Source organism: Heterodontus francisci, chromosome 32 (genome assembly GCF_036365525.1).
Source record: "Heterodontus francisci isolate sHetFra1 chromosome 32, sHetFra1.hap1, whole genome shotgun sequence".
In the NCBI taxonomy this organism is placed as follows: Eukaryota; Metazoa; Chordata; class Chondrichthyes; order Heterodontiformes; family Heterodontidae; genus Heterodontus; species Heterodontus francisci.
Genome location: NC_090402.1, coordinates 5,751,779 through 5,778,722, shown reverse-complemented (window position 1 = coordinate 5,778,722; position 26,944 = coordinate 5,751,779). Strand labels below are relative to the sequence as shown.

General features: G+C 56.3%; 3 protein-coding genes across 7 annotated transcripts; 1 reads left to right on the top strand and 2 right to left on the bottom strand.

Annotated features, from left to right (window-relative positions):
• Positions 1-295: 295 nt before the first annotated feature.
• On the bottom strand, positions 296-6,402 carry LOC137347385 (uncharacterized; the record flags this gene model as incomplete). Its single annotated transcript, XM_068011826.1, has 3 exons — positions 296-302; positions 5,833-5,921; positions 6,349-6,402. Coding segments are annotated over 3 exons (150 nt in total), but the record flags the coding sequence as incomplete, so codon positions are not given.
• Positions 6,403-7,555: 1,153 nt separating this feature from the next.
• LOC137347384 (uncharacterized) lies at positions 7,556-12,514 on the bottom strand (the record flags this gene model as incomplete). Its single annotated transcript, XM_068011825.1, has 4 exons — positions 12,227-12,514; positions 8,085-8,153; positions 7,870-8,043; positions 7,556-7,819 (listed from the first exon to the last, which is right to left on the bottom strand). Coding segments are annotated over exons 1-4 (795 nt in total), but the record flags the coding sequence as incomplete, so codon positions are not given.
• A 2,178-nt stretch (positions 12,515-14,692) lies between these two features.
• Positions 14,693-23,342, top strand: asb6 (ankyrin repeat and SOCS box containing 6). 5 transcript variants are annotated; one of them, XM_068012081.1, is made up of 7 exons: positions 14,693-14,723; positions 15,834-16,011; positions 17,353-17,528; positions 18,229-18,335; positions 18,829-18,937; positions 19,033-19,119; positions 20,992-23,342. In XM_068012081.1, the coding sequence occupies exons 2-7, from the start codon at positions 15,890-15,892 to the stop codon at positions 21,672-21,674; spliced, it is 1,284 nt and encodes a 427-aa protein (XP_067868182.1). In that variant the 5' UTR covers positions 14,693-14,723; positions 15,834-15,889; the 3' UTR covers positions 21,675-23,342. The 5 variants fall into 5 exon arrangements, with proteins under 5 accessions (XP_067868182.1, XP_067868179.1, XP_067868181.1 ...); XM_068012078.1 differs by having other exon boundaries at positions 14,694-14,753; XM_068012080.1 differs by lacking the exon at positions 14,693-14,723 and adding an exon at positions 14,834-15,073.
• The last annotated feature ends 3,602 nt before the right edge of the window (positions 23,343-26,944 follow it).

Below are 26,944 nucleotides of genomic sequence, written 5' to 3'. Positions count from 1 at the left end.
TGGGATCTGGGATCTGGGGACTGAGCTGAGGTCTGGGAGCTGAGGATTGGGAGCTGGGAGCTGAGGACTGGGAGTGGGAGGTTGGGAGCTGGGTGCGGGGAGCTGGGAGTTGGGGACAGGGAGCTGGGGACTGGGAGCTGAGGGCTGGGGAGTGGGAGCTGGAGTTGGGAGCTGGGGACTAGGAGCTGGGGAGTGGGAGCTGGGGAGTGGGAGCTGGGGAGTGGGAGCTGGGGTTGGGAGCTGGGGACTAGGAGCTGGGGGCAGGGGACTGGGAGCTGGGGTTGGGGGTTGGGGACTAGGAGCTGGGGAGTGGGAGCTGGGGAGTGGGAGCTGGGGGCAGGGGACTGGGAGCTGGGGACTGGGAGCTGGGGACTGGGAGCTGGGGAGTGGGAGCTGGGGACTGGGAGCTGGGGACTGGGAGCTGGGATCTGGGGGCTGGGAGCTGGGGACTAGGAGCTGGGGACTGGGAGCTGGGGACTGGGAGCTGGGAGCTGGGGACTGGGAGCTGGGGGCTGGGAGCTGGGGGCAGGGGACTGGGTGCTGGGGACTGGGAGCTGGGAGCTGGGGACTGAGCTGGGAGCTGGGGGCAGGGGACTGGGAGCTGGGGGCTGGGAGCTGGGGACTGGGAGCTGGGAGCTGGGGACTGGGTGCTGGGGACTGGGAGCTGGGGACTCTGAGCTGGGAGCTGCGGGCAGGGGACTGGGAGCTGGGGGCTGGGAGCTGGGGACTGGGAGCTGGGAGCTGGGGACTGGGTGCTGGCGACTGGGAGCTGGGGGCAGGGGACTGGGTGCTGGGGACTGGGAGCTGGGGGCAGGGGACTGGGTGCTGGGGACTGGGAGCTGGGGGCAGGGGACTGGGTGCTGGGGACTGGGAGCTGGGGGCAGGGGACTGGGAGCTGGGGACTGGGTGCTGGGGACTGGGAGCTGGGAGCTGGGGATTGGGGACTGGATAGAACAAAGAACAAAGAAAATTACAGCACAGGAACTGGCCCTTCGGCCCTCCAAGCCTGCGGCGATCCAGATCCTCTATCTAAACCTGTCGCCTATTTTCTAAGGGTCTGTATCTCTTTGCTTCCTGCCCATTCATGTTTCTGTCTAGATACATCTTAAAAGACGCTATCGTGCCCGCGTCTACCACCTCCACTGGCAACGCGTTCCAGGCACCCACCACCCTCTGCGTAAAGAACTTTCCACGCATATCCCCCCTAAACTTTTCCCCTTTCACTTTGAACTCGTGTCCCCTTGTAATTGAATCCCCGACTCTGGGAAAAAGCTTCTTGCTATCCACCCTGTCTATACCTCTCATGATTTTGTACACCTCAATCAGGTCCCCCCTCAACCTCCGTCTTTCTAATGAAAATAATCCTAATCTACTCAACCTCTCTTCATAGCTAGCGCCCTCCATACCAGGCAACATCCTGGTGAACCTCCTCTGCACCCTCTCCAAAGCATCTACATCCTTTTGGTAATGTGGCGACCAGAACTGCACGCAGTATTCCAAATGTGGCCGAACCAAAGTCTTATACAACTGTAACATGACCTGCCAACTCTTATACTCAATACCCCGTCCGATGAAGGAAAGCATGCCGTATGCCTTCTTGACCACTCTATTGACCTGCGTTGCCACCTTCAGGGAACAATGGACCTGAACACCCAAATCTCTCTCTACATCAATTTTCCCCAGGACTTCTCCATTTATTGTATAGTTCACTCTTGAATTGGATCTTCCAAAATGCATCACCTCGCATTTGCCCGGATTGAACTCCATCTGCCATTTCTCTGGCCAACTCTCCAATCTATCTATATTCTGCTGTATTCTCTGACATTCCCCTTCACTATCTGCTACTCCACCAATCTTAGTGTCGTCTGCAAACTTGCTAATCAGACCACCTATACTTTCCTCCAAATCATTTATGTATATCACAAACAACAGTGATCCCAGCACGGATCCCTGTGGAACACCACTGGTCACACGTCTCCATTTTGAGAAACTCCCTTCCACTACTACTCTCTGTCTCCTGTTGCCCAGCCAGTTCTTTATCCATCTAGCTAGTACACCTTGGACCCCATGCGACTTCACTTTCTCCATCAACCTACCATGCGGAAACTTATCAAACGCCGTACTGAAGTCCACGTATATGACATCTACAGCCCTTCCCTCATCAATCAACTTTGTCACTTCCTCAAAGAATTCTATTAAGTTGTTAAGACATGACCTTCCCTGCACAAAACCATGTTGCCTATCACTGATAAGCCCATTTTCTTCCAAATGGGAATAGATCCTATCCCTCAGTATCTTCTCCAGCAGCTTCCCTACCACTGACGTCAGGCTCACCGGTCTATAATTACCTGGATTATCCCTGCTACCCTTCTTAAACAAGGGGACAACATTAGCAATTCTCCAGTCCTCCGGGACCTCACCGGTGTTTAAGGATGCTGCAAAGATATCTGTTAAGGCCCCAGCTATTTCCTCTCTCGCTTCCCTCAGTAACCTGGGATAGATCCCATCCGGACCTGGGGACTTGTCCACCTTAATGCCTTTTAGAATACCCAACACTTCCTCCCTCCTTATGCCGACTTGACCTAGAGTAATCAAACATCCATCCCTAACCTCAACATCCGTCATGTCCCTCTCCTCGGTGAATGCCGATGCAAAGTACTCATTTAAAATCTCACCCATTTTCTCTGACTCCACGCATAATTTTCCTCCTTTGTCCTTGAGTGGGCCAATCCTTTCTCTAGTTACCCCCTTGCTCCTTATATATGAATAAAAGGCTTTGGGATTTTCCTTAACCCTGTTTGCTAAAGATATTTCATGACCCCTTTTAGCCCTCTTAATTCCTCGTTTCAGATTGGTCCTACATTCCCGATATTCTTCCAAAGCTTCGTCTTTCTTCAGCCGCCTAGACCTTATATATGCTTCCTTTTTCCTCTTAGCTAGTCTCACAATTTCACCTGTCATCCATGGTTCCCTAATCTTGCCATTTCTATCCCTCATTTTCACAGGAACATGTCTCTCCTGCACGCTAATCAACCTCTCTTTAAAAGCCTCCCACATCTCAAATGTGGATTTATCTTCAAACAGCTGCTCCCAATCTACATTCCCCAGCTCCTGCCGAATTTTGGTGTAGTTGGCCTTCCCCCAATTTAGAACTCTTCCTTTAGGACCACTCTCGTCTTTGTCCATGAGTATTTTAAAGCTTACGGAATTGTGATCACTATTCCCAAAGTAGTCCCCTACTGAAACTTCAACAACCTGGCCGGGCTCATTCCCCAACACCAGGTCCAGTATGGCCCCTTCCCGAGTTGGACTATTTACATACTGCTCTAGAAAACCCTCCTGGATGCTCCTTACAAATTCAGCTCCATCTAGACCTCTAACACTAAGTGAATCCCAGTCAATGTTGGGAAAACTAAAATCTCCTATCACCACCACCCTGTTGCTCCTACATCTTTCCATAATCTGTTTACATATTTGTACCTCTATCTCACGCTCACTGTTGGGAGGCCTGTAGTACAGCCCCAACATTGTTACCGCACCCTTCCTATTTCTGAGTTCTGCCCATATTGCCTCACTGCTCGAGTCCTCCATAGTGCCCTCCTTCAGCACAGCTGTGATATCCTCTTTGACCAGTAATGCAACTCCTCCACCCCTTTTACCTCCCTCTCTATCCCGCCTGAAGCATCGATATCCTGGGATATTTAGTTGCCAATCATGCCCTTCCCTCAACCAAGTCTCAGTAATAGCAATAACATCATACTCCCAGGTACTAATCCAAGCCCTAAGTTCATCTGCCTTACCTACTACACTTCTTGCATTAAAACAAATACACCTCAGACCACCAGTCCCTTTGCGTTCATCATCTGCTCCCTGCCTACTCTTCCCCCTAGTCACGCTGACTTCATTATCTAGTTCCTTACAGGCTTTAGTTACTACCTCCTTACTGTCCACTGACCTCCTCATTTGGTTCCCACTCCCCTGCCACATTAGTTTAAACCCTCCCCAACAGCGTTAGCAAAAGCACCCCCAAGGACATTGGTTCCAGTCCGGCCCAGGTGTAGACCGTCCAATTTGTAATAGATGCTGGGGACTGGGAGCTGGGAGCTGGGGACTGGGAGCTGGGGACTGGGAGCTGGGAGCTGGGGACTGGGAGCTGGGAGCTGGGGACTGGGTGCTGGGAGCTGGGGACTGGGAGCTGGGGACTGGGAGCTGGGGACTGGGAGCTGGGAGCTGGGGACGGAGCTGGGAGCTGGGGACAGGGTGCTGGGGACTGGGAGCTGGGAGCTGGGGACTGGGAGCTGGGAGCTGGGGACTGGATGCTGGGGACTGGGAGCTGGGGGCAGGGGACTGGGTGCTGGGGACTGGGAGCTGGGGGCAGATAACTGGGTGCTGGGGACTGGGAGCTGGGGACTGGGAGCTGGGGACTGGGAGCTGGGGACTGGATGCTGGGGACTGGGAGCTGGGGGCATGGGACTGGGTGCTGGGGACTGGGAGCTGGGAGCTGGGGGCAGGGGACTGGGAGCTGGGAGCAGGGGACTGGGTGCTGGGGACTGGGAGCTGGGGACTGGGAGCTGGGGGCAGGGGACTGGATGCTGGGGACTGGGAGCTGGGGGCATGGGACTGGGTGCTGGGGACTGGGAGCTGGGAGCTGGGGGCAGGGGACGGAGCTGGGAGCAGGGGACTGGATGCTGGGGACTGGGAGCTGGGGGCATGGGACTGGGTGCTGGGGACTGGGAGCTGGGAGCTGGGGGCAGGGGACTGGGAGCTGGGAGCAGGGGACTGGGTGCTGGGGACTGGGTGCTGGGGACTGGGAGCTGGGGACTGGGAGCTGGGGGCAGGGGACTGGGAGCTGGGGACTGGGAGCGGGGGCAGAGGACTGGGTGCTGGGAACTGGGACCTGGGGACTGGGAGCTGGGGGCAGGGGGCTGGGAGCTGGGGGCTGGGAGCTGGGGCTGGGAGCTGGGTACTGGGAGCTGGGGGCTGGGAGCTGGGTACTGGGAGCTGGGGGCTGGGAGCTGGGGACTGGGAGCTGGGGACTGGGAGCTGGGTACTGGAAGCTGGGGGCTGGGAGCTGGGGACTGGGAGCTGGGTACTGGGAGCTGGGGGCTGGGAGCTGGGGACTGGGAGCTGGGAGCTGGGGGCAGGGGACTGGGAGCTGGGGGCTGGGAGCTGGGGCTGGGAGCTGGGAGCTGGGGACTGGGAGCTGGGTACTGGGAGCTGGGGGCTGGGAGCTGGGGGCTGGGAGCTGGGAGCTGGGGACTGGGAGCTGGGAGCTGGGGACTGGATGCTGGGGACTGGGTGCTGGGAGCTGGGGACTGGGAGCTGGGGACTGGGAGCTGGGGACTGGGAGCTGGGAGCTGGGGACGGAGCTGGGAGCTGGGGACAGGGTGCTGGGGACTGGGAGCTGGGAGCTGGGGACTGGGAGCTGGGAGCTGGGGACTGGATGCTGGGGACTGGGAGCTGGGGGCAGGGGACTGGGTGCTGGGGACTGGGAGCTGGGGACTGGGAGCTGGGGACTGGGAGCTGGGGACTGGATGCTGGGGACTGGGAGCTGGGGGCATGGGACTGGGTGCTGGGGACTGGGAGCTGGGAGCTGGGGGCAGGGGACTGGGAGCTGGGAGCAGGGGACTGGGTGCTGGGGACTGGGAGCTGGGGACTGGGAGCTGGGGACTGGGAGCTGGGGGCAGGGGACTGGGAGCTGGGGACTGGGAGCTGGGGGCATGGGACTGGGTGCTGGGGACTGGGAGCTGGGAGCTGGGGGCAGGGGACTGGGAGCTGGGAGCAGGGGACTGGGTGCTGGGGACTGGGTGCTGGGGACTGGGAGCTGGGGACTGGGAGCTGGGGGCAGGGGACTGGGAGCTGGGGACTGGGAGCGGGGGCAGAGGACTGGGTGCTGGGAACTGGGACCTGGGGACTGGGAGCTGGGGGCAGGGGGCTGGGAGCTGGGGGCTGGGAGCTGGGGCTGGGAGCTGGGTACTGGGAGCTGGGGGCTGGGAGCTGGGTACTGGGAGCTGGGGGCTGGGAGCTGGGGACTGGGAGCTGGGGACTGGGAGCTGGGTACTGGAAGCTGGGGGCTGGGAGCTGGGGACTGGGAGCTGGGTACTGGGAGCTGGGGGCTGGGAGCTGGGGACTGGGAGCTGGGAGCTGGGGGCAGGGGACTGGGAGCTGGGGGCTGGGAGCTGGGGCTGGGAGCTGGGAGCTGGGTACTGGGAGCTGGGTACTGGGAGCTGGGGGCTGGGAGCTGGGGGCTGGGAGCTGGGAGCTGGGGACTGGGAGCTGGGAGCTGGGGACTGGGAGCTGGGAGCTGGGGACTGGGTGCTGGGAGCTGGGGACTGGGAGCTGGGGACTGGGAGCTGGGGACTGGGAGCTGGGAGCTGGGGACGGAGCTGGGAGCTGGGGACAGGGTGCTGGGGACTGGGAGCTGGGAGCTGGGGACTGGGAGCTGGGAGCTGGGGACTGGATGCTGGGGACTGGGAGCTGGGGGCAGGGGACTGGGTGCTGGGGACTGGGAGCTGGGGGCAGATAACTGGGTGCTGGGGACTGGGAGCTGGGGACTGGGAGCTGGGGACTGGGAGCTGGGGACTGGATGCTGGGGACTGGGAGCTGGGGGCATGGGACTGGGTGCTGGGGACTGGGAGCTGGGAGCTGGGGGCAGGGGACTGGGAGCTGGGAGCAGGGGACTGGGTGCTGGGGACTGGGAGCTGGGGACTGGGAGCTGGGGGCAGGGGACTGGATGCTGGGGACTGGGAGCTGGGGGCATGGGACTGGGTGCTGGGGACTGGGAGCTGGGAGCTGGGGGCAGGGGACGGAGCTGGGAGCAGGGGACTGGATGCTGGGGACTGGGAGCTGGGGGCATGGGACTGGGTGCTGGGGACTGGGAGCTGGGAGCTGGGGGCAGGGGACTGGGAGCTGGGAGCAGGGGACTGGGTGCTGGGGACTGGGTGCTGGGGACTGGGAGCTGGGGACTGGGAGCTGGGGGCAGGGGACTGGGAGCTGGGGACTGGGAGCGGGGGCAGAGGACTGGGTGCTGGGAACTGGGACCTGGGGACTGGGAGCTGGGGGCAGGGGGCTGGGAGCTGGGGGCTGGGAGCTGGGGCTGGGAGCTGGGTACTGGGAGCTGGGGGCTGGGAGCTGGGTACTGGGAGCTGGGGGCTGGGAGCTGGGGACTGGGAGCTGGGGACTGGGAGCTGGGTACTGGAAGCTGGGGGCTGGGAGCTGGGGACTGGGAGCTGGGTACTGGGAGCTGGGGGCTGGGAGCTGGGGACTGGGAGCTGGGAGCTGGGGGCAGGGGACGGAGCTGGGGGCTGGGAGCTGGGGCTGGGAGCTGGGAGCTGGGGACTGGGAGCTGGGTACTGGGAGCTGGGGGCTGGGAGCTGGGGGCTGGGAGCTGGGAGCTGGGGACTGGGAGCTGGGAGCTGGGGACTGGATGCTGGGGACTGGGTGCTGGGAGCTGGGGACTGGGAGCTGGGGACTGGGAGCTGGGGACTGGGAGCTGGGAGCTGGGGACGGAGCTGGGAGCTGGGGACAGGGTGCTGGGGACTGGGAGCTGGGAGCTGGGGACTGGGAGCTGGGAGCTGGGGACTGGATGCTGGGGACTGGGAGCTGGGGGCAGGGGACTGGGTGCTGGGGACTGGGAGCTGGGGGCAGATAACTGGGTGCTGGGGACTGGGAGCTGGGGACTGGGAGCTGGGGACTGGGAGCTGGGGACTGGATGCTGGGGACTGGGAGCTGGGGGCATGGGACTGGGTGCTGGGGACTGGGAGCTGGGAGCTGGGGGCAGGGGACTGGGAGCTGGGAGCAGGGGACTGGGTGCTGGGGACTGGGAGCTGGGGACTGGGAGCTGGGGACTGGGAGCTGGGGGCAGGGGACTGGGAGCTGGGGACTGGGAGCTGGGGGCATGGGACTGGGTGCTGGGGACTGGGAGCTGGGAGCTGGGGGCAGGGGACTGGGAGCTGGGAGCAGGGGACTGGGTGCTGGGGACTGGGTGCTGGGGACTGGGAGCTGGGGACTGGGAGCTGGGGGCAGGGGACTGGGAGCTGGGGACTGGGAGCGGGGGCAGAGGACTGGGTGCTGGGAACTGGGACCTGGGGACTGGGAGCTGGGGGCAGGGGGCTGGGAGCTGGGGGCTGGGAGCTGGGGCTGGGAGCTGGGTACTGGGAGCTGGGGGCTGGGAGCTGGGTACTGGGAGCTGGGGGCTGGGAGCTGGGGACTGGGAGCTGGGGACTGGGAGCTGGGTACTGGAAGCTGGGGGCTGGGAGCTGGGGACTGGGAGCTGGGTACTGGGAGCTGGGGGCTGGGAGCTGGGGACTGGGAGCTGGGAGCTGGGGGCAGGGGACTGGGAGCTGGGGGCTGGGAGCTGGGGCTGGGAGCTGGGAGCTGGGGACTGGGAGCTGGGTACTGGGAGCTGGGGGCTGGGAGCTGGGGGCTGGGAGCTGGGAGCTGGGGACTGGGAGCTGGGAGCTGGGGACTGGATGCTGGGGACTGGGAGCTGGGGGCAGGGGACTGGGTGCTGGGGACTGGGAGCTGGGGGCAGATAACTGGGTGCTGGGGACTGGGAGCTGGGGACTGGGAGCTGGGGACTGGGAGCTGGGGACTGGATGCTGGGGACTGGGAGCTGGGGGCATGGGACTGGGTGCTGGGGACTGGGAGCTGGGAGCTGGGGGCAGGGGACTGGGAGCTGGGAGCAGGGGACGGTGCTGGGGACTGGGAGCTGGGGACTGGGAGCTGGGGGCAGGGGACTGGATGCTGGGGACTGGGAGCTGGGGGCATGGGACTGGGTGCTGGGGACTGGGAGCTGGGAGCTGGGAGCTGGGGGCAGGGGACTGGGAGCTGGGAGCAAGGGACTGGATGCTGGGGACTGGGAGCTGGGGGCATGGGACTGGGTGCTGGGGACTGGGAGCTGGGAGCTGGGGGCAGGGGACTGGGAGCTGGGAGCAGGGGACTGGGTGCTGGGGACTGGGTGCTGGGGACTGGGAGCTGGGGACTGGGAGCTGGGGGCAGGGGACTGGGAGCTGGGGACTGGGAGCGGGGGCAGAGGACTGGGTGCTGGGAACTGGGACCTGGGGACTGGGAGCTGGGGGCAGGGGGCTGGGAGCTGGGGGCTGGGAGCTGGGGCTGGGAGCTGGGTACTGGGAGCTGGGGGCTGGGAGCTGGGTACTGGGAGCTGGGGGCTGGGAGCTGGGGACTGGGTGCTGGGGACTGGGAGCTGGGGACTGGGAGCTGGGGGCAGGGGACTGGGAGCTGGGGACTGGGAGCGGGGGCAGAGGACTGGGTGCTGGGAACTGGGACCTGGGGACTGGGAGCTGGGGGCAGGGGGCTGGGAGCTGGGGGCTGGGAGCTGGGGACTGGGAGCTGGGGACTGGGAGCTGGGTACTGGAAGCTGGGGGCTGGGAGCTGGGGGCTGGGAGCTGGGTACTGGGAGCTGGGGGCTGGGAGCTGGGGACTGGGAGCTGGGGACTGGGAGCTGGGTACTGGAAGCTGGGGGCTGGGAGCTGGGGACTGGGAGCTGGGTACTGGGAGCTGGGGGCTGGGAGCTGGGGACTGGGAGCTGGGAGCTGGGGGCAGGGGACTGGGAGCTGGGGGCTGGGAGCTGGGGCTGGGAGCTGGGAGCTGGGGACTGGGAGCTGGGTACTGGGAGCTGGGGGCTGGGAGCTGGGGGCTGGGAGCTGGGAGCTGGGGACTGGGAGCTGGGAGCTGGGGACTGGATGCTGGGGACTGGGAGCTGGGGGCAGGGGACTGGGTGCTGGGGACTGGGAGCTGGGGGCAGATAACTGGGTGCTGGGGACTGGGAGCTGGGGACTGGGAGCTGGGGACTGGGAGCTGGGGACTGGATGCTGGGGACTGGGAGCTGGGGGCATGGGACTGGGTGCTGGGGACTGGGAGCTGGGAGCTGGGGGCAGGGGACTGGGAGCTGGGAGCAGGGGACGGTGCTGGGGACTGGGAGCTGGGGACTGGGAGCTGGGGGCAGGGGACTGGATGCTGGGGACTGGGAGCTGGGGGCATGGGACTGGGTGCTGGGGACTGGGAGCTGGGAGCTGGGGGCAGGGGACTGGGAGCTGGGAGCAAGGGACTGGATGCTGGGGACTGGGAGCTGGGGGCATGGGACTGGGTGCTGGGGACTGGGAGCTGGGAGCTGGGGGCAGGGGACTGGGAGCTGGGAGCAGGGGACTGGGTGCTGGGGACTGGGTGCTGGGGACTGGGAGCTGGGGACTGGGAGCTGGGGGCAGGGGACTGGGAGCTGGGGACTGGGAGCGGGGGCAGAGGACTGGGTGCTGGGAACTGGGACCTGGGGACTGGGAGCTGGGGGCAGGGGGCTGGGAGCTGGGGGCTGGGAGCTGGGGCTGGGAGCTGGGTACTGGGAGCTGGGGGCTGGGAGCTGGGTACTGGGAGCTGGGGGCTGGGAGCTGGGGACTGGGAGCTGTGTACTGGAAGCTGGGGGCTGGGAGCTGGGGACTGGGAGCTGGGTACTGGGAGCTGGGGGCTGGGAGCTGGGGACTGGGAGCTGGGAGCTGGGGGCAGGGGACTGGGAGCTGGGGGCTGGGAGCTGGGGCTGGGAGCTGGGAGCTGGGGACTGGGAGCTGGGTACTGGGAGCTGGGGGCTGGGAGCTGGGGGCTGGGAGCTGGGGGCTGGGAGCTGGGGCTGGGAGCTGGGAGCTGGGAGATGGGGAATGGGAGCTGGGTACTGGGAGCTGGGGGCTGGGAGCTGGGGACTGGGAGCTGGGAGCTGGGGGCAGGGGACTGGGAGCTGGGGGCTGGGAGCTGGGGACTGGGAGCTGGGGGCTGGGTACTGGGAGCTGGGGGCTGGGAGCTGGGGGCAGGGGACTGGGAGCTGGGGGCTGGGAGCTGAGGGCTGGGAGCTGGGAGCTGGGGGCTGGGAGCTGGGGGCTGGGTACTGGGAGCTGGGGGCTGGGAGCTGGGGGCTGGGAGCTGGGGGCTGGGAGCTGGGAGCTGGGGGCTGGGAGCTGGGAGCTGGGGGCTGGGAGCTGGGGGCTGGGAGCTGAGGGCAGGGGACGGAGCTGGGGGCTGGGAGCTGGGAGCTGGGAGCTGGGAGCTGGGGACTGGGAGCTGGGGACTGGGAGCTGGGGACTGGGAGCTGGGAGCTGGGAGCTGGGAGCTGGGAGCTGGGAGCTGGGGGCTGGGAGCTGGGGACTGGGAGCTGGGAGCTGGGAGCTGGGGACTGGGAGCTGGGGACTGGGAGCTGGGGACGGAGCTGGCTGGGAGCTGGGAGCTGGGAGCTGGGGACTGGGAGCTGGGAGCTGGGAGCTGGGAGCTGGGGGCTGGGAGCTGGGGGCTGGGAGCTGGGGGCTGGGAGCTGGGGGCTGGGGGCTGGGAGCTGGGAGCTGAGGGCAGGGGACTGGGTGCTGGGGGCTGGGAGCTGGGGGCTGGGAGCTGGGGACTGGGAGCTGGGGGCTGGGAGCTGGGAGCTGGGGGCTGGGAGCTGGGAGCTGGGGGCTGGGAGCTGGGGACTGGGAGCTGGGGGCTGGGAGCTGGGAGCTGGGGGCTGGGGGCTGGGAGCTGGGAGCTGGGATCTGGGGACTGGGAGCTGGGGACTGGGAGCTGGGGACTGGGAGCTGGGAGCTGGGAGCTGGGAGCTGGGGGCTGGGAGCTGGGGACTGGGAGCTGGGAGCTGGGAGCTGGGGACTGGGAGCTGGGGACTGGGAGCTGGGGACTGGGAGCTGGGAGCTGGGAGCTGGGAGCTGGGGACTGGGAGCTGGGAGCTGGGAGCTGGGGACTGGGAGCTGGGAGCTGGGAGCTGGGGGCTGGGAGCTGGGGGCTGGGAGCTGGGGGCTGGGAGCTGGGGGCTGGGGGCTGGGAGCTGGGAGCTGAGGGCAGGGGACTGGGAGCTGGGGGCTGGGAGCTGGGGGCTGGGAGCTGGGGACTGGGAGCTGGGGGCTGGGAGCTGGGAGCTGGGGGCTGGGAGCTGGGAGCTGGGAGCTGGGAGCTGGGGGCTGGGAGCTGGGAGCTGGGAGCTGGGGGCTGGGAGCTGGGGCTGGGAGCTGGGAGCTGGGTACTGGGAGCTGGGGGCTGGGAGCTGGGGACTGGGAGCTGGGGGCTGGGGGCTGGGAGCTGGGGACTGGGAGCTGGGAGCTGGGAGCTGGGTATTGGGAGCTGGGAGCTGGGGACTGGGAGCTGGGGGCTGGGGGCTGGGAGCTGGGGACTGGGAGCTAGGAGCTGGGTACTGGGAGCTGGGAGCTGGGGACTGGGTGGGAGGAGCCCACAACATTGCCATCATCATTGAAATGTGAGAATGCAGACTCCACCTCGAAGCCGATGGGAAAGAATGGATGAAGGTGGGTGGGAGTGGAATCAGGTGGCTGAGACTGAAGGAGGTCTTGGGTGGTTTGATAAGGGGAGAGTGAGGGCAGCCTGGGGTAAAGCAGCTCCAGGGTTTCCTTTGACTGAGGGATGACAAGTTGTGCAAATCATACAATTCTTCATTAAAATCAGAGCAGAGTCTGAGTCGCATCATTGGAGCCCGAATTTGAATTTGGGTCGCAGTGTTCACGTCTGCCATCAACAAATAATGGAGTGTTTAAACAAAGAAGAAATTTACTGAAATGATAAAAGGCTAATTCAGGATCTATACTGGAATCAATCAATGGTAGTGAGACTTGGTAGCGGCTTGTCAGTTTCCCAATCAAAAGAGGGGTACGTCAGCGTTGTGTTACGTCCCCACAACTGTTCAACCTGTACACTGAAACTATCTTTAGAGACATAGATCAGCGACCAGGTTGTAATATTGATGGGCTGAGCATTAACAACTTGAAATACACAGATGACACTGCACTGATTACAGAGTCTGAAGAGACACTGCAGGAAATTGTGAATAAAGTGAATACGAGTGTGGAATATGGATTAAGAATGAATGTGAAGAAAACAAAGACATTGGTGATAAGCAGGGAGCTAACTTCAGAAGTGAAAATTGAAGTAAATGGACAAGTCCTGGAACAAGTGAAAGGGTTTGCATACCTTGGGCAGGGTATCACAGATGATGGGAGAACTGATTGTGAGATCCAACAGAGAATTGAGATCGCCAAGACCAGCTTTATCAGAATGAAGGACATGTTAACATCAAAGAAACTGACCCTGAATCTTTGGAAAAGAATGCTGAGGTGCTACACTTTGTCATCTATGTTATCTGCCTCGGAGACATGGACAATAAATAAAGAGACTATTGATAAGTTGAATACATTTGAGATGTGGACATATTGGAGGATGTTCTGCATATCCTACACAGACAGAAAGACTAATGAGGAAGTGCTGGAAATGTCTGGAGAAGAGAGGAAATTAGTGCATCACATCACAGAGAGAAGGATACAATACTTTGTTCAGATCATCAGAGCAGAAAGCAGACAGAGCCAATTATTGGAAGGAAAGATTGACAGAAAATGTAGGAGAGGGAAGCAGAGAAGAAAATGGATGGCGGATATAATGGACTGGATGCAGTTGACCTGTGCAGAATGTATAAGGACAGCACAGGACAGACAGAGATGGAGATTCATGACAGTCAACCGTCTGGAAAGGGCACCAATGATCAAATGTTCAAGTGTCATTGCCCCAGGGTTAGTGGGGAGGGAGGGAACATGCCAGTCAGTGAATCTTATTGGAAAGAACATGTGTTGCAGATGTCAGTTATGGGGATCCGGCTGTGAAGCTTCCCCCACACAGTCGAATAGCCTATTGATGCAGTCTGCACTCACACACGATGGGTGATTATTTGGGTGCAGAACATGTTCCGCAGTGAGAGTCAGCGCAGCCGTAGGGGGCGTGGAAGAAATTTCCTTCATTATAAGTTTAGCTTGGCCATTTAGAAACTGTTTGCAGAGGTATTCCTTTGGCTGCTTTAATTTGCAAATGTCATGTTATCATTCTGTGTAGCTGTGAAGGATGCTTTAAAGTCATAATCAGCCCAGAATTTCAGCACCAACTTCCCGTCTGAAGCTACTTGTCCTTTAAACCTCCCGAATTTCAAACTCAATTCCAGCAACAGTTCATTCTCAAGCTGTTTGCTGAGTGAGCAGTATTTCACACAGTAACAGATGTCGGAGACTTTGGTCATGGTTTTGTAAATGGGTAAAATTAGAATGTAAATTCAGTGTGATCTGATCAGAGATGTGAGGAGTTGACATTCCCCTCCCGGGTTTCACAATAAATTAAATGTATGTCAAAAATGTCAGTATAAATCTTTCTCACATCAATTTATATATAAAGCTTTCACATTTTTTCTCTTTTCTCTGTCATTTTTATATTCTGATCTACTGGAGAGAGGGGATGGCCGGGCTTGGGGAGAGATTCCAGGAGCCAATGCTGGGACAAGGACTGGTGTTAATCAGAGGATTGGGGAGATTTGGGAAAGGGATTGCAGGGTTCATGAAGATACTGCAGATAGCGAGGGGGCAAGGCCATTGAAGAACTTGCATTGATATAGTGAGACTGGCAGAGGGCAAGGAGGAATGGTCCAGGGCTTTGGGGTTTAGTGTTCAGAATATGGAGTCTGAGGCTTTGGAGTTCAGACTCTGGGGGTTCAGGGTTTGGGGGTTCAGGCTCTGGGGGTTCGGGGTTCAGGGTTTGGGGGTGACTCTTCCTCTTTGCCAGTTGAGCAGTGATTCCCGGATCCGGGGTGGAAGGTGGAGGCGGAACCAAAGCGCCCGGAACCTTCCTCCCGGGAATGGCGGATGTGACCGCACCCGGCGGCATGAGACAGTGTGTATCCGGTGGCGGAGGTGAGGGAAGCTGGTCGGAGGGAGTGAGGGGTGAGTGGAGGAGGGTGAGGGAGAGGGGGTGAGTGGAGGAGGGTGAGGGAGAGGGGGTGAGTGGAGAGGGCGTGAGGGAGGAGGTCGGACAGGGGTGGGAAGGAGGAGGAGCATTTTAATTCCTGAGAGTTTGTGCCGAAATTTCCCCGAAATCCCGACAGGGCCAATACCCCAGGGAGGCTCCTCCCCCTCCCCCCCACCGTCCTCCCCTCCCCTCCCCTCCCCTCCAAAATGGATGTGGTTGGGGAGAGGAAATGGATATGGGGGGCGGGGGGAGACCCTAACCCTATAGATGGAGATTAAGGAACTTGTCATCCATGGTGTGTATATTGATGAATGTTTGGCATCCTGGAGACTTCACTCCGCTTACCTTGAGCACATATTCCAGTGTTTTTTCTTCTCTGCAGTTTTCCCTCTGATTCTTTGTCTCTTTCAGACTTTGGATGAGTCTGGGAAGAGAGTTATTGACACCCACTAACCTTTGACCAGCTAGTAATTTGGCAGGAAGAGAGTTATTTCCCGTGACACTGCAGCCACTCTACTTTGTAACGTAGTGTCCTGTAATGCTCCTTAAAACCGAGTGAAATTAACTAGGTTAGGGAGGACCAGGGCTCAATCTCCAGTTATGTAAGAGCCAGGTTGAGGTGAGATGTCAGGAGGTGTTTCTTTTCCCAGAGTGTAAGCGACTTGTGGAACAGGGGATCTGGCTGGCTCGTACGGTGCACGCTCATTCACTGAGTTCCTTCCTGTCAGAGCACGAGTTGTTTCTGGCTGGGGCAGGAGATCACCTTATACAAGCACAGTAATCAGGACTGGAGTGCTCTCCTGGATTTGTGTTAATCGGCTAAGAGGGTGGTGGAGGAACTTGCCAGATTTTGTTCCCACAAATTGGCCTGGGTTTGTATCTGCTCTCCCAAGAGATCACATGATTTCATGGTGCGGTGAGGGATTGGAGATATTGTGACAAACAAGGCATCAGGTCTGTAATCGGGACAAGCAGGAGGAAAAACAGGGTTTTTTCCTTACTCTTTTTAAAGTGTTTCCTTCCCTCTCCATTCCTCACATCGCTCCCTGTTTCAGCTCCAGAGAAGATGTGTTTTGTGTCGGGTGCTGCTACATGATAGAGTGGGGAAGCCATGCCTTACCTGCATGGATTCCGACGGATCATCTTCGAGTATCAACCGTTGGTCGATGAAATTCTCCGGGTTGCAGAGTTGGAGGAGCCGAGCAGAGAGACAGGTGATGGAAACACAGCCGGGTGAGTTAGTGGAACTGTCCAGAAACTTTATATCAGTCTGTGCTGTGTGGGATAAAGGGGCATCCTGATCGAGTATTATCACCACCCTGACTGCAGTGGTCCAAGGCGGCAACTCAACACCACCTTCTTGAGGGCTATTAGAGACAGGCAACAAATGCTGGCTTAGTCAGCGATGCCCACAATGAATTTTTTTATAAAGGGCCCAACAGCTCCGTGGTATTACAGGTCCCTCTACACCAACCGAAAGGAGATTTCATTAAAATACTCACACCTGATTATTCCCTTCATTATATGAAGGAAAGAAATTTCTCCCACTTGCTCAAGAGAATGCTGCACTGGCAGAGAGTCAGTACTGAGGGAGTGCTGCACTGTCAGAGGGTCGGTACTGAGGGAGTGCTCCACTGTCGGAGGGTCAGTACTGAGGGAGCGCTGCACTGTCGGAGGGTAAGTACTGAGGGAGCGCTGCACTGTCGGAGGGTAAGTACTGAGGGAGCGCTGCACTGTCGGAGGGTAAGTACTGAGGGAGCGCTGCACTGTCGGAGGGTCAGTACTGAGGGAGCGCTGCACTGTCGGAGGGTCAGTACTGAGGGAGCGCTGGACTGTCGGAGGGTCAGTACTGAGGGAGCGCTGGACTGTCGGAGGGTCAGTACTGAGGGAGCGCTGGACTGTCGGAGGGTCAGTACTGAGGGAACGCTGGACTGTCGGAGGGTCAGTACTGAGGGAGTGCTGCACTGTCAGAGGTGCTGTCTTGTGGATGAGACATTAAACCGAGGCTCCATCTGCCCTCTCAGGTGGCTCTAAAAGGTCCCTTGGCAGTTTTCTGAAGAAATGCAGGGCATTCTCCTCCATGTCCCGCCCGATATTTATCCGTCAACAACCGCTCCTAGTAACAGGATAACTGGTCGTTATCACGTTGCTGTTTGTGGGATCTTGCTGTGTGAAATTGGCTGCCACCTCTCCTACATAACTAACAAAAAGTGCTTCATTGGCTGTAAAGCACCTTCGGATATCCTGAGATCATGAAAGGCGCTATAGAAATGCAAATTCTTTGCTTTATCAATTAAAAATTTCAGAACTGATCTTGTTAACATTTTTGTTGAGACCCATTATGGAATGATGGTGGTTAGAAGCAGTAGATGTCCAGGTTTGTTCTGATCTAATTGAATGGTGGAACAGGCCAGAGGGGCTGAATGGCCTCTTCCTGTTCCTAGACCAGCAATGGGGGAGTTGGATCAAGGATTTGACATGAGTGACCCCTTTCTGATGCCGTAGATCTTCCTCTGTGTGAGGTTTACTCTGACGGCTCCTGTTACGGTTAATGTTTCTCCGGTTGGGTTGCAGTGACGGCCCTGCGAATGGGACAGACTCAACAGCTCTTCTGGACCTGTTGGAGAGAGAATCGCAATCGGCCTTCTACGAGGAAGCTGTTAGTTATTCACTGCTTAAAGTATCGGAGGCCGGCATGGTCAGTGCTGCTGAGAAGCTGCTGCTACATGGAGCTGACCTCAACTTTGAAGGTTCGTATCGTCCGGGAAAGCGGGACACAGTGACTCTTACAGTCAATTTATTTACGGAGAATTACACAGGCTGTACAGCATTGAAACAGGCCATTCGGCCCAACTGCTGCAAGCCTGTCTTTCTGCTCCATATGAGCCTCCTCCCACTCTACTTTATCTCACCCTATCAGCATATCCTTCTATTCCTTTCTCCCCCCTGTGTTTATCCAACTTCCCCTTAAATGTATCTACAGTATTCACCTCAACAACTCCCTATGGTAGTGAATTCTACATTCTCACCACTCTTTGGGGAAAGAGGTTTCTCCTGAATTCCCCATTGGATTTATTGGTAACTGTCTGATATTGATGGCCCCAAGTTTTGGTCCTACTCACAAATGGAAACATCTTCTCCAGGTCTATCCTACTGAATCCCTTTGTAATTTTAAAGACCTCTATCAGGTCACCCCTCGGCCTTCTCTTTTCTACAGAAAAGATCCCCAGCCTGTTCAGTCTTTCCTGGGATGCTCTCAGTTCTTTCCTACCCACTTCTCCTTCTCCACCTGAAACAGCACCCCACCTCTCCTGTCCCGGGAAAAGCTGAGGACTTTGAACCTGTTCTGCACTCTGTGTCTGGTTACTGGGTCAGCTGTGCGATGTTGACTGGTTCTGTCTGGTGGGTCTCTTCCTTCAATGGTGTTACTGTGTTTTGTCTTTTCCATAGATCCCGTCACATATTACACAGCCTTGCACGTGGCCGTCCTGCGCAACCAGCCCAATATGGTGGAACTGTTAGTCCGATATGGAGCAGACATCAACAAGAGGGACCGGGTAAGAGAGGCATCAGGAACTATCCTGAATAAAGGTCTAAAATATCCAAGTACATCAATGCCTGTGCTCATGGCCCCTTCAGCCTAGAACCCAGACTGGTACTCCCAGTGCAGTACTGAGGGAGTACTGTACTTTCAGAAATGCCATCTTTCAGCTGAAACGTTAAACCCAGTCTCTGACTGCTGTCTGGGTGAACATTAAAGATCCCACAGCCACTATACGAGGAAGAGCAAGGGGAGTTCTCCCCAGTGTCCTGGCCAATATTTATCTCCTAATCAACACGTACATATAGATTATCTGGTCTTTATCATATTGCTGATTGTGAGATCTTGCTGTGTACAAATTGGCTGCCATGGATTCGACATCACAACAGAGTCTATACTTCCAAAGTACTTCATTGGCTGTAAAGTACTTTGGGAGATCCTGAGAGTGTGAAAGGTGCTACAGAAATGCAGGGTCTCGTTCCAACGATGCCTCTTTTTCTCCTGTGCAGGTTCACAATAGCAGCCCATTGGACCTGGCGAGTGAGGAAGTGGAACGTTTACCGTGCCTGCAGCAGCTCCTTGACCTTGGCGCTGATATAAACGGGGTTGACAAGACCGGTTTGTCGTCTTTTCATTGTTCCTTTATTTTCGAAATCTCATCCGCGCCGACACCTTCACGTTAACCCTATAGTCTCTCTCTCTTTCCCACTCAGGAAAATCAGCCTTGCTGCACTCACTGGCCAGCAGTGACGGAGTGCAGGTGCTCAACACTGACAACATCAAGCTGCTGCTCAAAAGGGGTACGGTAACAGAGCTTCCTCTTAATCTTCACCCATCTCCCCCCCCCCCCCCCCACTCTCCTGAACATGCTGACCTTTGCTGGGGATCAGGGTCAGGGAGACCTGCCCCTTGTTGCCTAATATGTAGGATTTCACCAACAGAGATGACACATCAGAAGCAGTTCACTGACTGTGTAAGCGCGTTGGGACATCCCAAGAATGTAAAAGATGCTCTTGAAATGCAAGTTTGTTTTTCTTGCCCTGGAGCCGGTGAGGGGAACAGCACAGTGCCATTTGCAGCAGTTTTATTCACTGAATTTAATATTTGTTGAGACTCATAATCCCAGTTGGTGTTTTAGCAATCCTGCAACTGACCCTCAAACACCTAAGAGTGCTGTAAAATGGAGGACGGACACTTCCCTACAGGAAAAGGGAGAATGCCAGAGGACAGGTAGTTATTACATGAATGGGGTTGTGTGGGAGTTGGGATAGCATTCCACGGCCTTCACTCGTGAATGGAGGCCAGGAACGTGTGGAAGTGCTGAGGGCCCTATTGAAGGGTGTTAGACTGTAAGCTGTTGTACTGTCTTGCTTGCCCTGGGCTGTTTTACAATTCTGACTGATTTACATAATATTTTACAGCACAGTCAACCCAACTACTCAGTGCTGGTGTTTCTGCTCCACATGAGCCTCCTCACACCCTACTCCATCTCACCCTATCAGCAGATCCTTCTATTCCTTTCTCCCTTGTGTTTATCCAGTTTCCCCTGAAATGTATCTATACTATTCACCTCAACCACTCCTGTGGTAGTGTGTTCCACATTCTCACCACTCTTTGGGTAAAGAAGCTTCTGCTGAATTCCCTTTTGGATTTATTAGTGACTATCTTAAGTTTTCATAGGATGTGGAGTGGAGAGAATAGGGATGGTATCAGCAAGATGGAGATTAGTGATGGGACTATCAGTTTGCAGCAGCATCTTTAGGTGGATGTTCTCCTGGGTCCTGAGGATTGGGCTATCGCTCAGTGTGAGCTGTTGCAGCAGACTGCAGGTGCTCAACATGATTTTAGCATCTTTGCTAATCCTGAGAATATTGGGCAGGGAAGGGGAATCGCACCACAGTTTGTTTCAGGGATCTCCGAGGGGCTCATTCCCCAAGGGCTCTCAGTTGATGAGGTAAAGGAAAGTGACACAGCCTTGGTGCCCCTATCAGAGCTCTTTCTGTACAGGGACAGTGTAAATATCACGTCAACTGCTTTCCGACCCACTCTTGTGGGTTCAAGTCCCACTCCAGAGACCTGAGTCCATAATCCAAGCCGACACTCCCAGTGCAGTAGTGAAGGAGTGCTGCACTGTCGGAGGGACACTAGTGAGGAAGTTCTGCACTGTCGGAGGGTCAGTACTTGAGGGAGTGCTGCACTGTCGGAGGGACGGTAGTGAGGGAGTGCTGCACTGTCGGAGGAACGGTAGTGAGGGAGTGCTGCACTGTCGGAGGAACAGTAGTGAGGGAGTGCTGCACTGTTGGGAGGGGCAGTACTGAGGGAGTGCTGCACTGTCGGAGGTGTCGTCTGCCTGTGCTGGTGGATGTAAGTTATCTTGTGGCCACTATTTTGAAGAAGAGCAGGGGGGCTTCGCCCCAGTGTCCTGGGCCAATATTTATCTCGCAGTCAATATCTCAAAACCAGATTATTTTGTCATTATCATACTGCTCTATTTGGAAGCTTGCTGTGCGTAATTTGGCTGCTGCGTTTCCTACATTACAACAGTGTCTGCACTTCAAAAAGTGTTTCATTATTTGTAAAATGCTTGGATATGTCCAGTGGATGTGAAAGCCGCTATAGTGATGCTATCATATCTGAAGCAACTGACCTAAAGTTAATGTGTTGCTTATTAGGTGCGGATGTGAATGCGACTATGATGGATGGCGACAATGTCTTCACATTTATTACCTTTCTTCTGGGCGAGACAGAAGGTAGAGACCAGGAAGAGGCCGAGACCCTCAGGCACTTCTGCTTGCAGACCATCCAGCTGCTGCTCGCCCACTCCGCTAGACCTGACGCCTGTCAGCCTGAGGACTCCCTGATCTACACCTGCATCAACCAGTTTGAAGTTCACCTTCCTATCATACGAGTTCTTCTGGACTCTGGGGCTTCCAACCATTGCCCTGACCATGGCCCTTCCTGCTGGTCCGGGTTCTCCCTTCTCTTTGAGAGACTGCGCGTACTGTTAAATGGCCCAGAGTCCATGCTGACGCACCGAGAGGCCTTGCAACGGGCAGACGTGGCCCTGGAGCTGATGGTGGGCAGTGTATCTCGTCCCTGGCTATCTCCAGGCTGGGAGATCAAACCTACGGCTTACTCCATTTACACGGACCAAGTGGTGGCACTGTCCAGGCCCCTGAAGCTACTGGAGCTTTCTCCAGCCTCGCTGAAACACCTGTGTAGGGTGGACATTCGACGGCTTCTGAGGCCCGTTCCCTTGGATCCCAAGGTGAAGGCCTTGCCTCTGCCGGACCGGTTGAAGTGGTTCCTTTTGATGGAAAACGACAAAGATAAAGAAGAGGAGATGCAGCAGTAACGACCGAGGGCACCTTGGCTGCAATTTGAAGGCAGGCTGTTGCCTGGGGCTGGGAGCACTCTTTTTGACTTTTGCATTGGGTTTGAAGCAGATAATCTTCAGAATCCAACAGTGTTTGACTGCTTGAACCAATATCAGGATAATACAGGACCATGAACAGTATTGTAGATCAAAGTGGCACAAGTGGTGCTCTTTGTTCCTAGATGTCTCTGGTGTGCTTCAGTACAAGTTGTACCTATAGGTGTGCTGGTGACATCTAGAGACAGACGATCAGTGCTGGACCAAGAGTGGACTTGTGTTGGGCACTGCCACTTTCCTGTGGTGACTAACTGGAATCTCAGCTGGTCGTTGAACATGGGCCAAATACAATAGTGGAGCCCTGGAGAGTCTGTAATCCCAGGGACGAATGATTTCTGTCAGCCTGCCCATTCCATTGTGTCTCTCGTGTCCCTCCTTCCAGTTCTAATTGTAAACAGTGCATGTATGAGCAGATGAAGTATTCATTATCGAGAAGGTTGAGCTGAGATTCCCACACTGGGTTTAGGTTGACAGTGCAGTGCCAGCACTGAGGGAGTACTGCATTGTTGGAGGGTGCTGTCCTTTGGGTGAGACTTTAAACTGAGATTTCCCCTCCCCCATCCCCCAATCCACCACCAAAGCCAGATGAGGGAATGTCCAAGTAATTTGAATGGGAATGGTCATGGGCCCCTCAGCAATTGCAGCGTGACCATGGAGGGGCTTTTCTTCCCCTAATTACATTTTTAAGAAGCTGACAGACTCCCCTCTATGTTTCTACTGTTCATTCTGACAGGAATGAGGGCACCTGGGTCCTGGCTGGTGTTTTTCCCTAGAAATAGTGGGTGGGACAAAACGGGGACAGTACCCCCTCCCACTGTTTTCACCTGTCTTGAGTCCCTGGTCTTTATAGCCCACTGCTGAGAAAACGAGCTCCAAATAAGATATTTTGTCTGTGTGACAGACTTTAAACTTGCCTTTCACTGCTCGGTGCAGGGGGACAGGGGATGTTTATAAGCACTGCTTAGTGTCAACAACACTCAATCCCCCTACTGAAAACGGGAATCGGTTTAAATCAGTAAATTTATGGATTGACATGATTTGGGTCTTTCATTCTTTTGGTGGATCCTGCAGACCCAGGGCTCAGTGTTGAATTTTCACCCAGGCGGAGGGGGCAGTTGGCCTCAGCACCCCATGGTTAGGAAAGGGGAAAATCTGCCAGGTTTCCTGTGCGTTGACTCTGTCTGGGGGCGGGGGGTGGGGTGGGAGGGGGTTTGTGTATTTAGATCAGCCCAAGATGGGATGCTTCCCATAGCCCAACAGCTGGTTGCAGAGCTCCGGTGAGGCTGGTCAATGATGAATTAACTTCACCCCCTGGAGGAAAAGAACCAGACACAAATAGTTAACAGATTTATTTTGCTGAACAGCATTTGTTTTCAGGCCTGAAAAGCAGAAATGGCTTTGGTAAAAGTTGACTTTTACATTTTTATTTGTGATAATTAGTGCAGTTTGACTGTGGAATTAGTGTTCCACCTTTCAAGATGCTGCATTGTAAATTAGCTGTGTTCAAACATGGGACAACTTTCCCCAGGGTCACTGGAAGGGGGAGGGGAAGGAGAGAAATTACCCTTAGAAAATAAAAACTTTATTGTACCCTTGTGCTGCCCTGATTCTTTTCCAAAACATACTTGCTCATTACAGTGGGCCATCCTGTTGAAGGAGTAGCAGAGCTGTGGGAAAGAGGAGGTGTAAATTCACCAGAGCTGCTGAATAACCTAAAGAAAACTAGAGCTGTGATCACTGCAGTTAAAAGGTGGAGAATCGAATAAAAACAGTGTTAACCAGGGACAGAAGCTCAGGATTAGTACTGGGTGAAAAGGAGAGCAGCGAAAGAGGTTTTCCACACAAAGGATTGTTGGGATGGGGAATATGTTACCACAGGGACTGTTGAAAACACACAGTCACAGCCTTTAAGAGGGAATCAGGTGAATACACAGCAGGGAAATGGGATGAAACCACTCCAGTTGAAGAGCCACTGCTAATGCAGGGCTGCTGGGCTGAATGGCCTCCTGTGCTGAAATTTCACTCAACACTGGCTGTGGAACAAGAGCAACTGCACTGTGTTTGTAAACCCAGTGTCAAAGCAGGCTGACTAACGACATTCAGGTCAAGAGCAGGAGGAGGGAGCAAGTGCTGAATCCGAAGGAGCAGAAATTTCTGCAGGAGACACGTCTTCCCTCCTCCCTCCCCCTCACTTCCCTCCTCCCTCCCCCTCTCTTCCCTCCTCCCTCCCCCTCTCTTCCCTCCTCCCTCCCCCTCTCTTCCCTCCTCCCTCCCCCTCTCTTCCCTCCTCCCTCCCCCTCTCTTCCCTCCTCCCTCCCCCTCTCTTCCCTCCTCCCTCCCCCTCTCTTCCCTCCTCCCTCCCCCTCAGATCAAAACTGTTTGCCGTACTCGGAATCCAACTTTTTAAATGTTCATTCACAAAAAGAACAGACATCGTTGCCCAACAATCCCCAAACATGACTGTCATAGTAGTAACATGGGGGCTGCACTGAGCTTCCTACAGAGTCCCAGGACCAGGGAGCAATATTTGGACAACACAGCCTAGAGAGAGTTGGGCATATGCAGCGGTGCTCAGCTAACACTAGCTGGTCATGCCTGGGATTGTGTCGTTTTCCAGTCAGCAGCACCATGCTGTAAACAAGAGTCGGATACCGTCTCCATGTTCAGTGTCCTTTTGGGAGTCTGATTCATCCGCCTGGTGGAAGGAGGATTCCAGGCCAAGTTGAGAGTTGCCATTTAGGAATATAGATAGATTCAGCTTTGAAGTCTGCTATGCTTCAGGTTTTTCCATATTACGCCCAGTATCGCGGAGCTGTGTGCCACTCTCTTCTCTTTACCTGTCTCGCTGTCCCCCATCCCCTCCCCTCAGACACTACCCCCTTCCTTTCCCACTATGACCCTTCCCTCGCTTGTGCTGCGGGTTAGCTTCACCTCAGCCAGACTACACCTGGTAAATCTCATCGAGGAAGTTGTCCTGCTTCTCCTCTGCCAACACATGGATTCCTGCCAGCCGCAAGATGGTACGCAGGGAGGCCAGGTCCCGGCAGACACTGCTGCCCACCTTGTCCTCAATCACCCCCTCTTGGCTTTGGCTCAGCCAAGGGCCCATGGTGCAGCACATCAAACTACAAAAGCAGCAGAGATGAGCAGTTGCAGCAAGTTTGGGTTTGGAAGGCTGTATTTTGTAGGAGAAAAGGGAAAAGAGGGAGGCGAGGCTCTCAATCTGGTTGGCGTCTGGCTTCATGTGTACCAGCTGTCCCCTGGTGCATGGCCTAAGCACCTCAACGGTGAGTCAGCAACAACGAATTGCATTTATATAGCGCTTTTAACGTAGTAAAATGTCCCAAGGCACATCACAGGAGCGCGATCAGACAAACTTGATATTGAGGCATAAAGGGAGATAATAGGACAAGTGACCAAAAGCATAGTCAAAGAGGTAGGTATTAAGGATCATCTTAGAGGAGGAGAGAGGGTTAGAGAGGTTCAGGGAGGGAATTTCAGAGCTTAAGGCCCTGGCAGCTGAAGGCATGGTCGTCAATGGTGAAGCACTGGAAGTGCAAGAGTCCAGAAATGGAAGAGTGCAGAGATCTTGGAGGGTTGTAAGTTTGGAGCAGAGTATTTGATCATGAGGGTGGTGCAGCTGAGCCCCATTCTGTCTTTGCCTATTGTCTAAAGACCAGGAAGGTCTCAGCTTTGAGCTCTCGTATTTGCCAGTTTAGCTAAAATCATCGAAATTTATGGCATAGAAAGGCCATTTGGCCCATTGTGTCTGTGCTAGCAGAAAGCTATCCAGCCTAATGTCACTTTCCAGTTCTTGGTCCGTCGCCCTGTAGGCTGCGACACTTTAGGTACATATCCAAGTAATTTTTGAATGCTTTTCTGGTCATTATCACATTGCCGTTTGTGTAATCTTGTGCACAAATTGATTGCCGCATTTCCTACGTTACAACAGTGACTACACTTTAAAAGTACTTCAGCTATCGAATTACAAGTTTTTTTTTGAGGAACAAGATTCAGCATCTGCATAGAGAAGAACAGAGAGATGGGGAATTGAAAATTAAATAAATCTGTGTGTTCTCAGGCTGCATGATATCCATCGCAGGCTGTAATGAGTGATTCCAGTGTGGAATATTGAGGAAGGTTGAAAAGTTAAGACGACCTCAGCTGGAACAACAAAATGAAATGGGTGAAGGGGTTTTTCTGACTGGGATCAGAGTGACGATAGGACAGACAGAATCGGCAGCTGCCAGCGACTGGGACACAGTCAACTCTCTGAATAGTCTGACTGCTTCAACAGCTGTGGGGCTGGGACAGGTGCTGAACAGCCTCCTGCTGAGCTGCAGACCCAGAAATTCCACAGCTATACTGGGAAGAAGTGCCGCTCGCTGTCAACGCAACTTCCTTCTCAGAGTCAGAGGGAAGGGTCTGAATGGAATTAATACAGGCTCTGGAACATCTCACCTTTGGAGAACTGAATTCCTTAGCTCCTGTTGCATTCGATACCCTGCGAACAACAGTTTTATATTGGACTGTGTTGGTGCTCCTGAACTGGAAAACTTTCTCAACTTCCACCCTTCTCTCACCTTTACATGGTCCATCTCTGACACTTCCCTTCCCTTCCTCGACTTCTCTGTCTCCATCTCTGGGGATAGGCTGTCCACTAGTATTATAAGCCCACCAACTCCCACAGCTACCTCGACTACACTTCTTCACACGCTGCCTCCTTTAAGGATTCCATTCCATTCCATTCTCCCAGTTTCTCCGTCTCCGATGCAACTGCTTTGATGATGCAACCTTCCAGGACAGCGCTCCTGATATGTCTTCCTTTTTCCTCAACCGAGCATTTCCCCCCACTGTGGTTGACAGGGCCCTCGACCATTTCCCGCACCTCTACCCTCACCCCTTCCCCTCTCTTCCACAACCGCAACAGGGTTCCCCTTGTGCTCGCTTTCCACCCCACCAGCCTCCACATCCAAAGCATCATCCTCCGCCATTTCTGCCACGTCCAGCGTGATGCCACTACCAAATGCATCTTCCTCTCCCCTCCCCTGTCAGCATTCTAAAGGGATCGTTCCCACCACGACACCCTGGTCCACTCCTCCATTACCCCAACACCTCGTTCCCCTCCCACGCAATCGCAGGTGTAATACCTGGCCTTTTACTTCCTCTTTCCTCACTATCCAAGGCCCCAA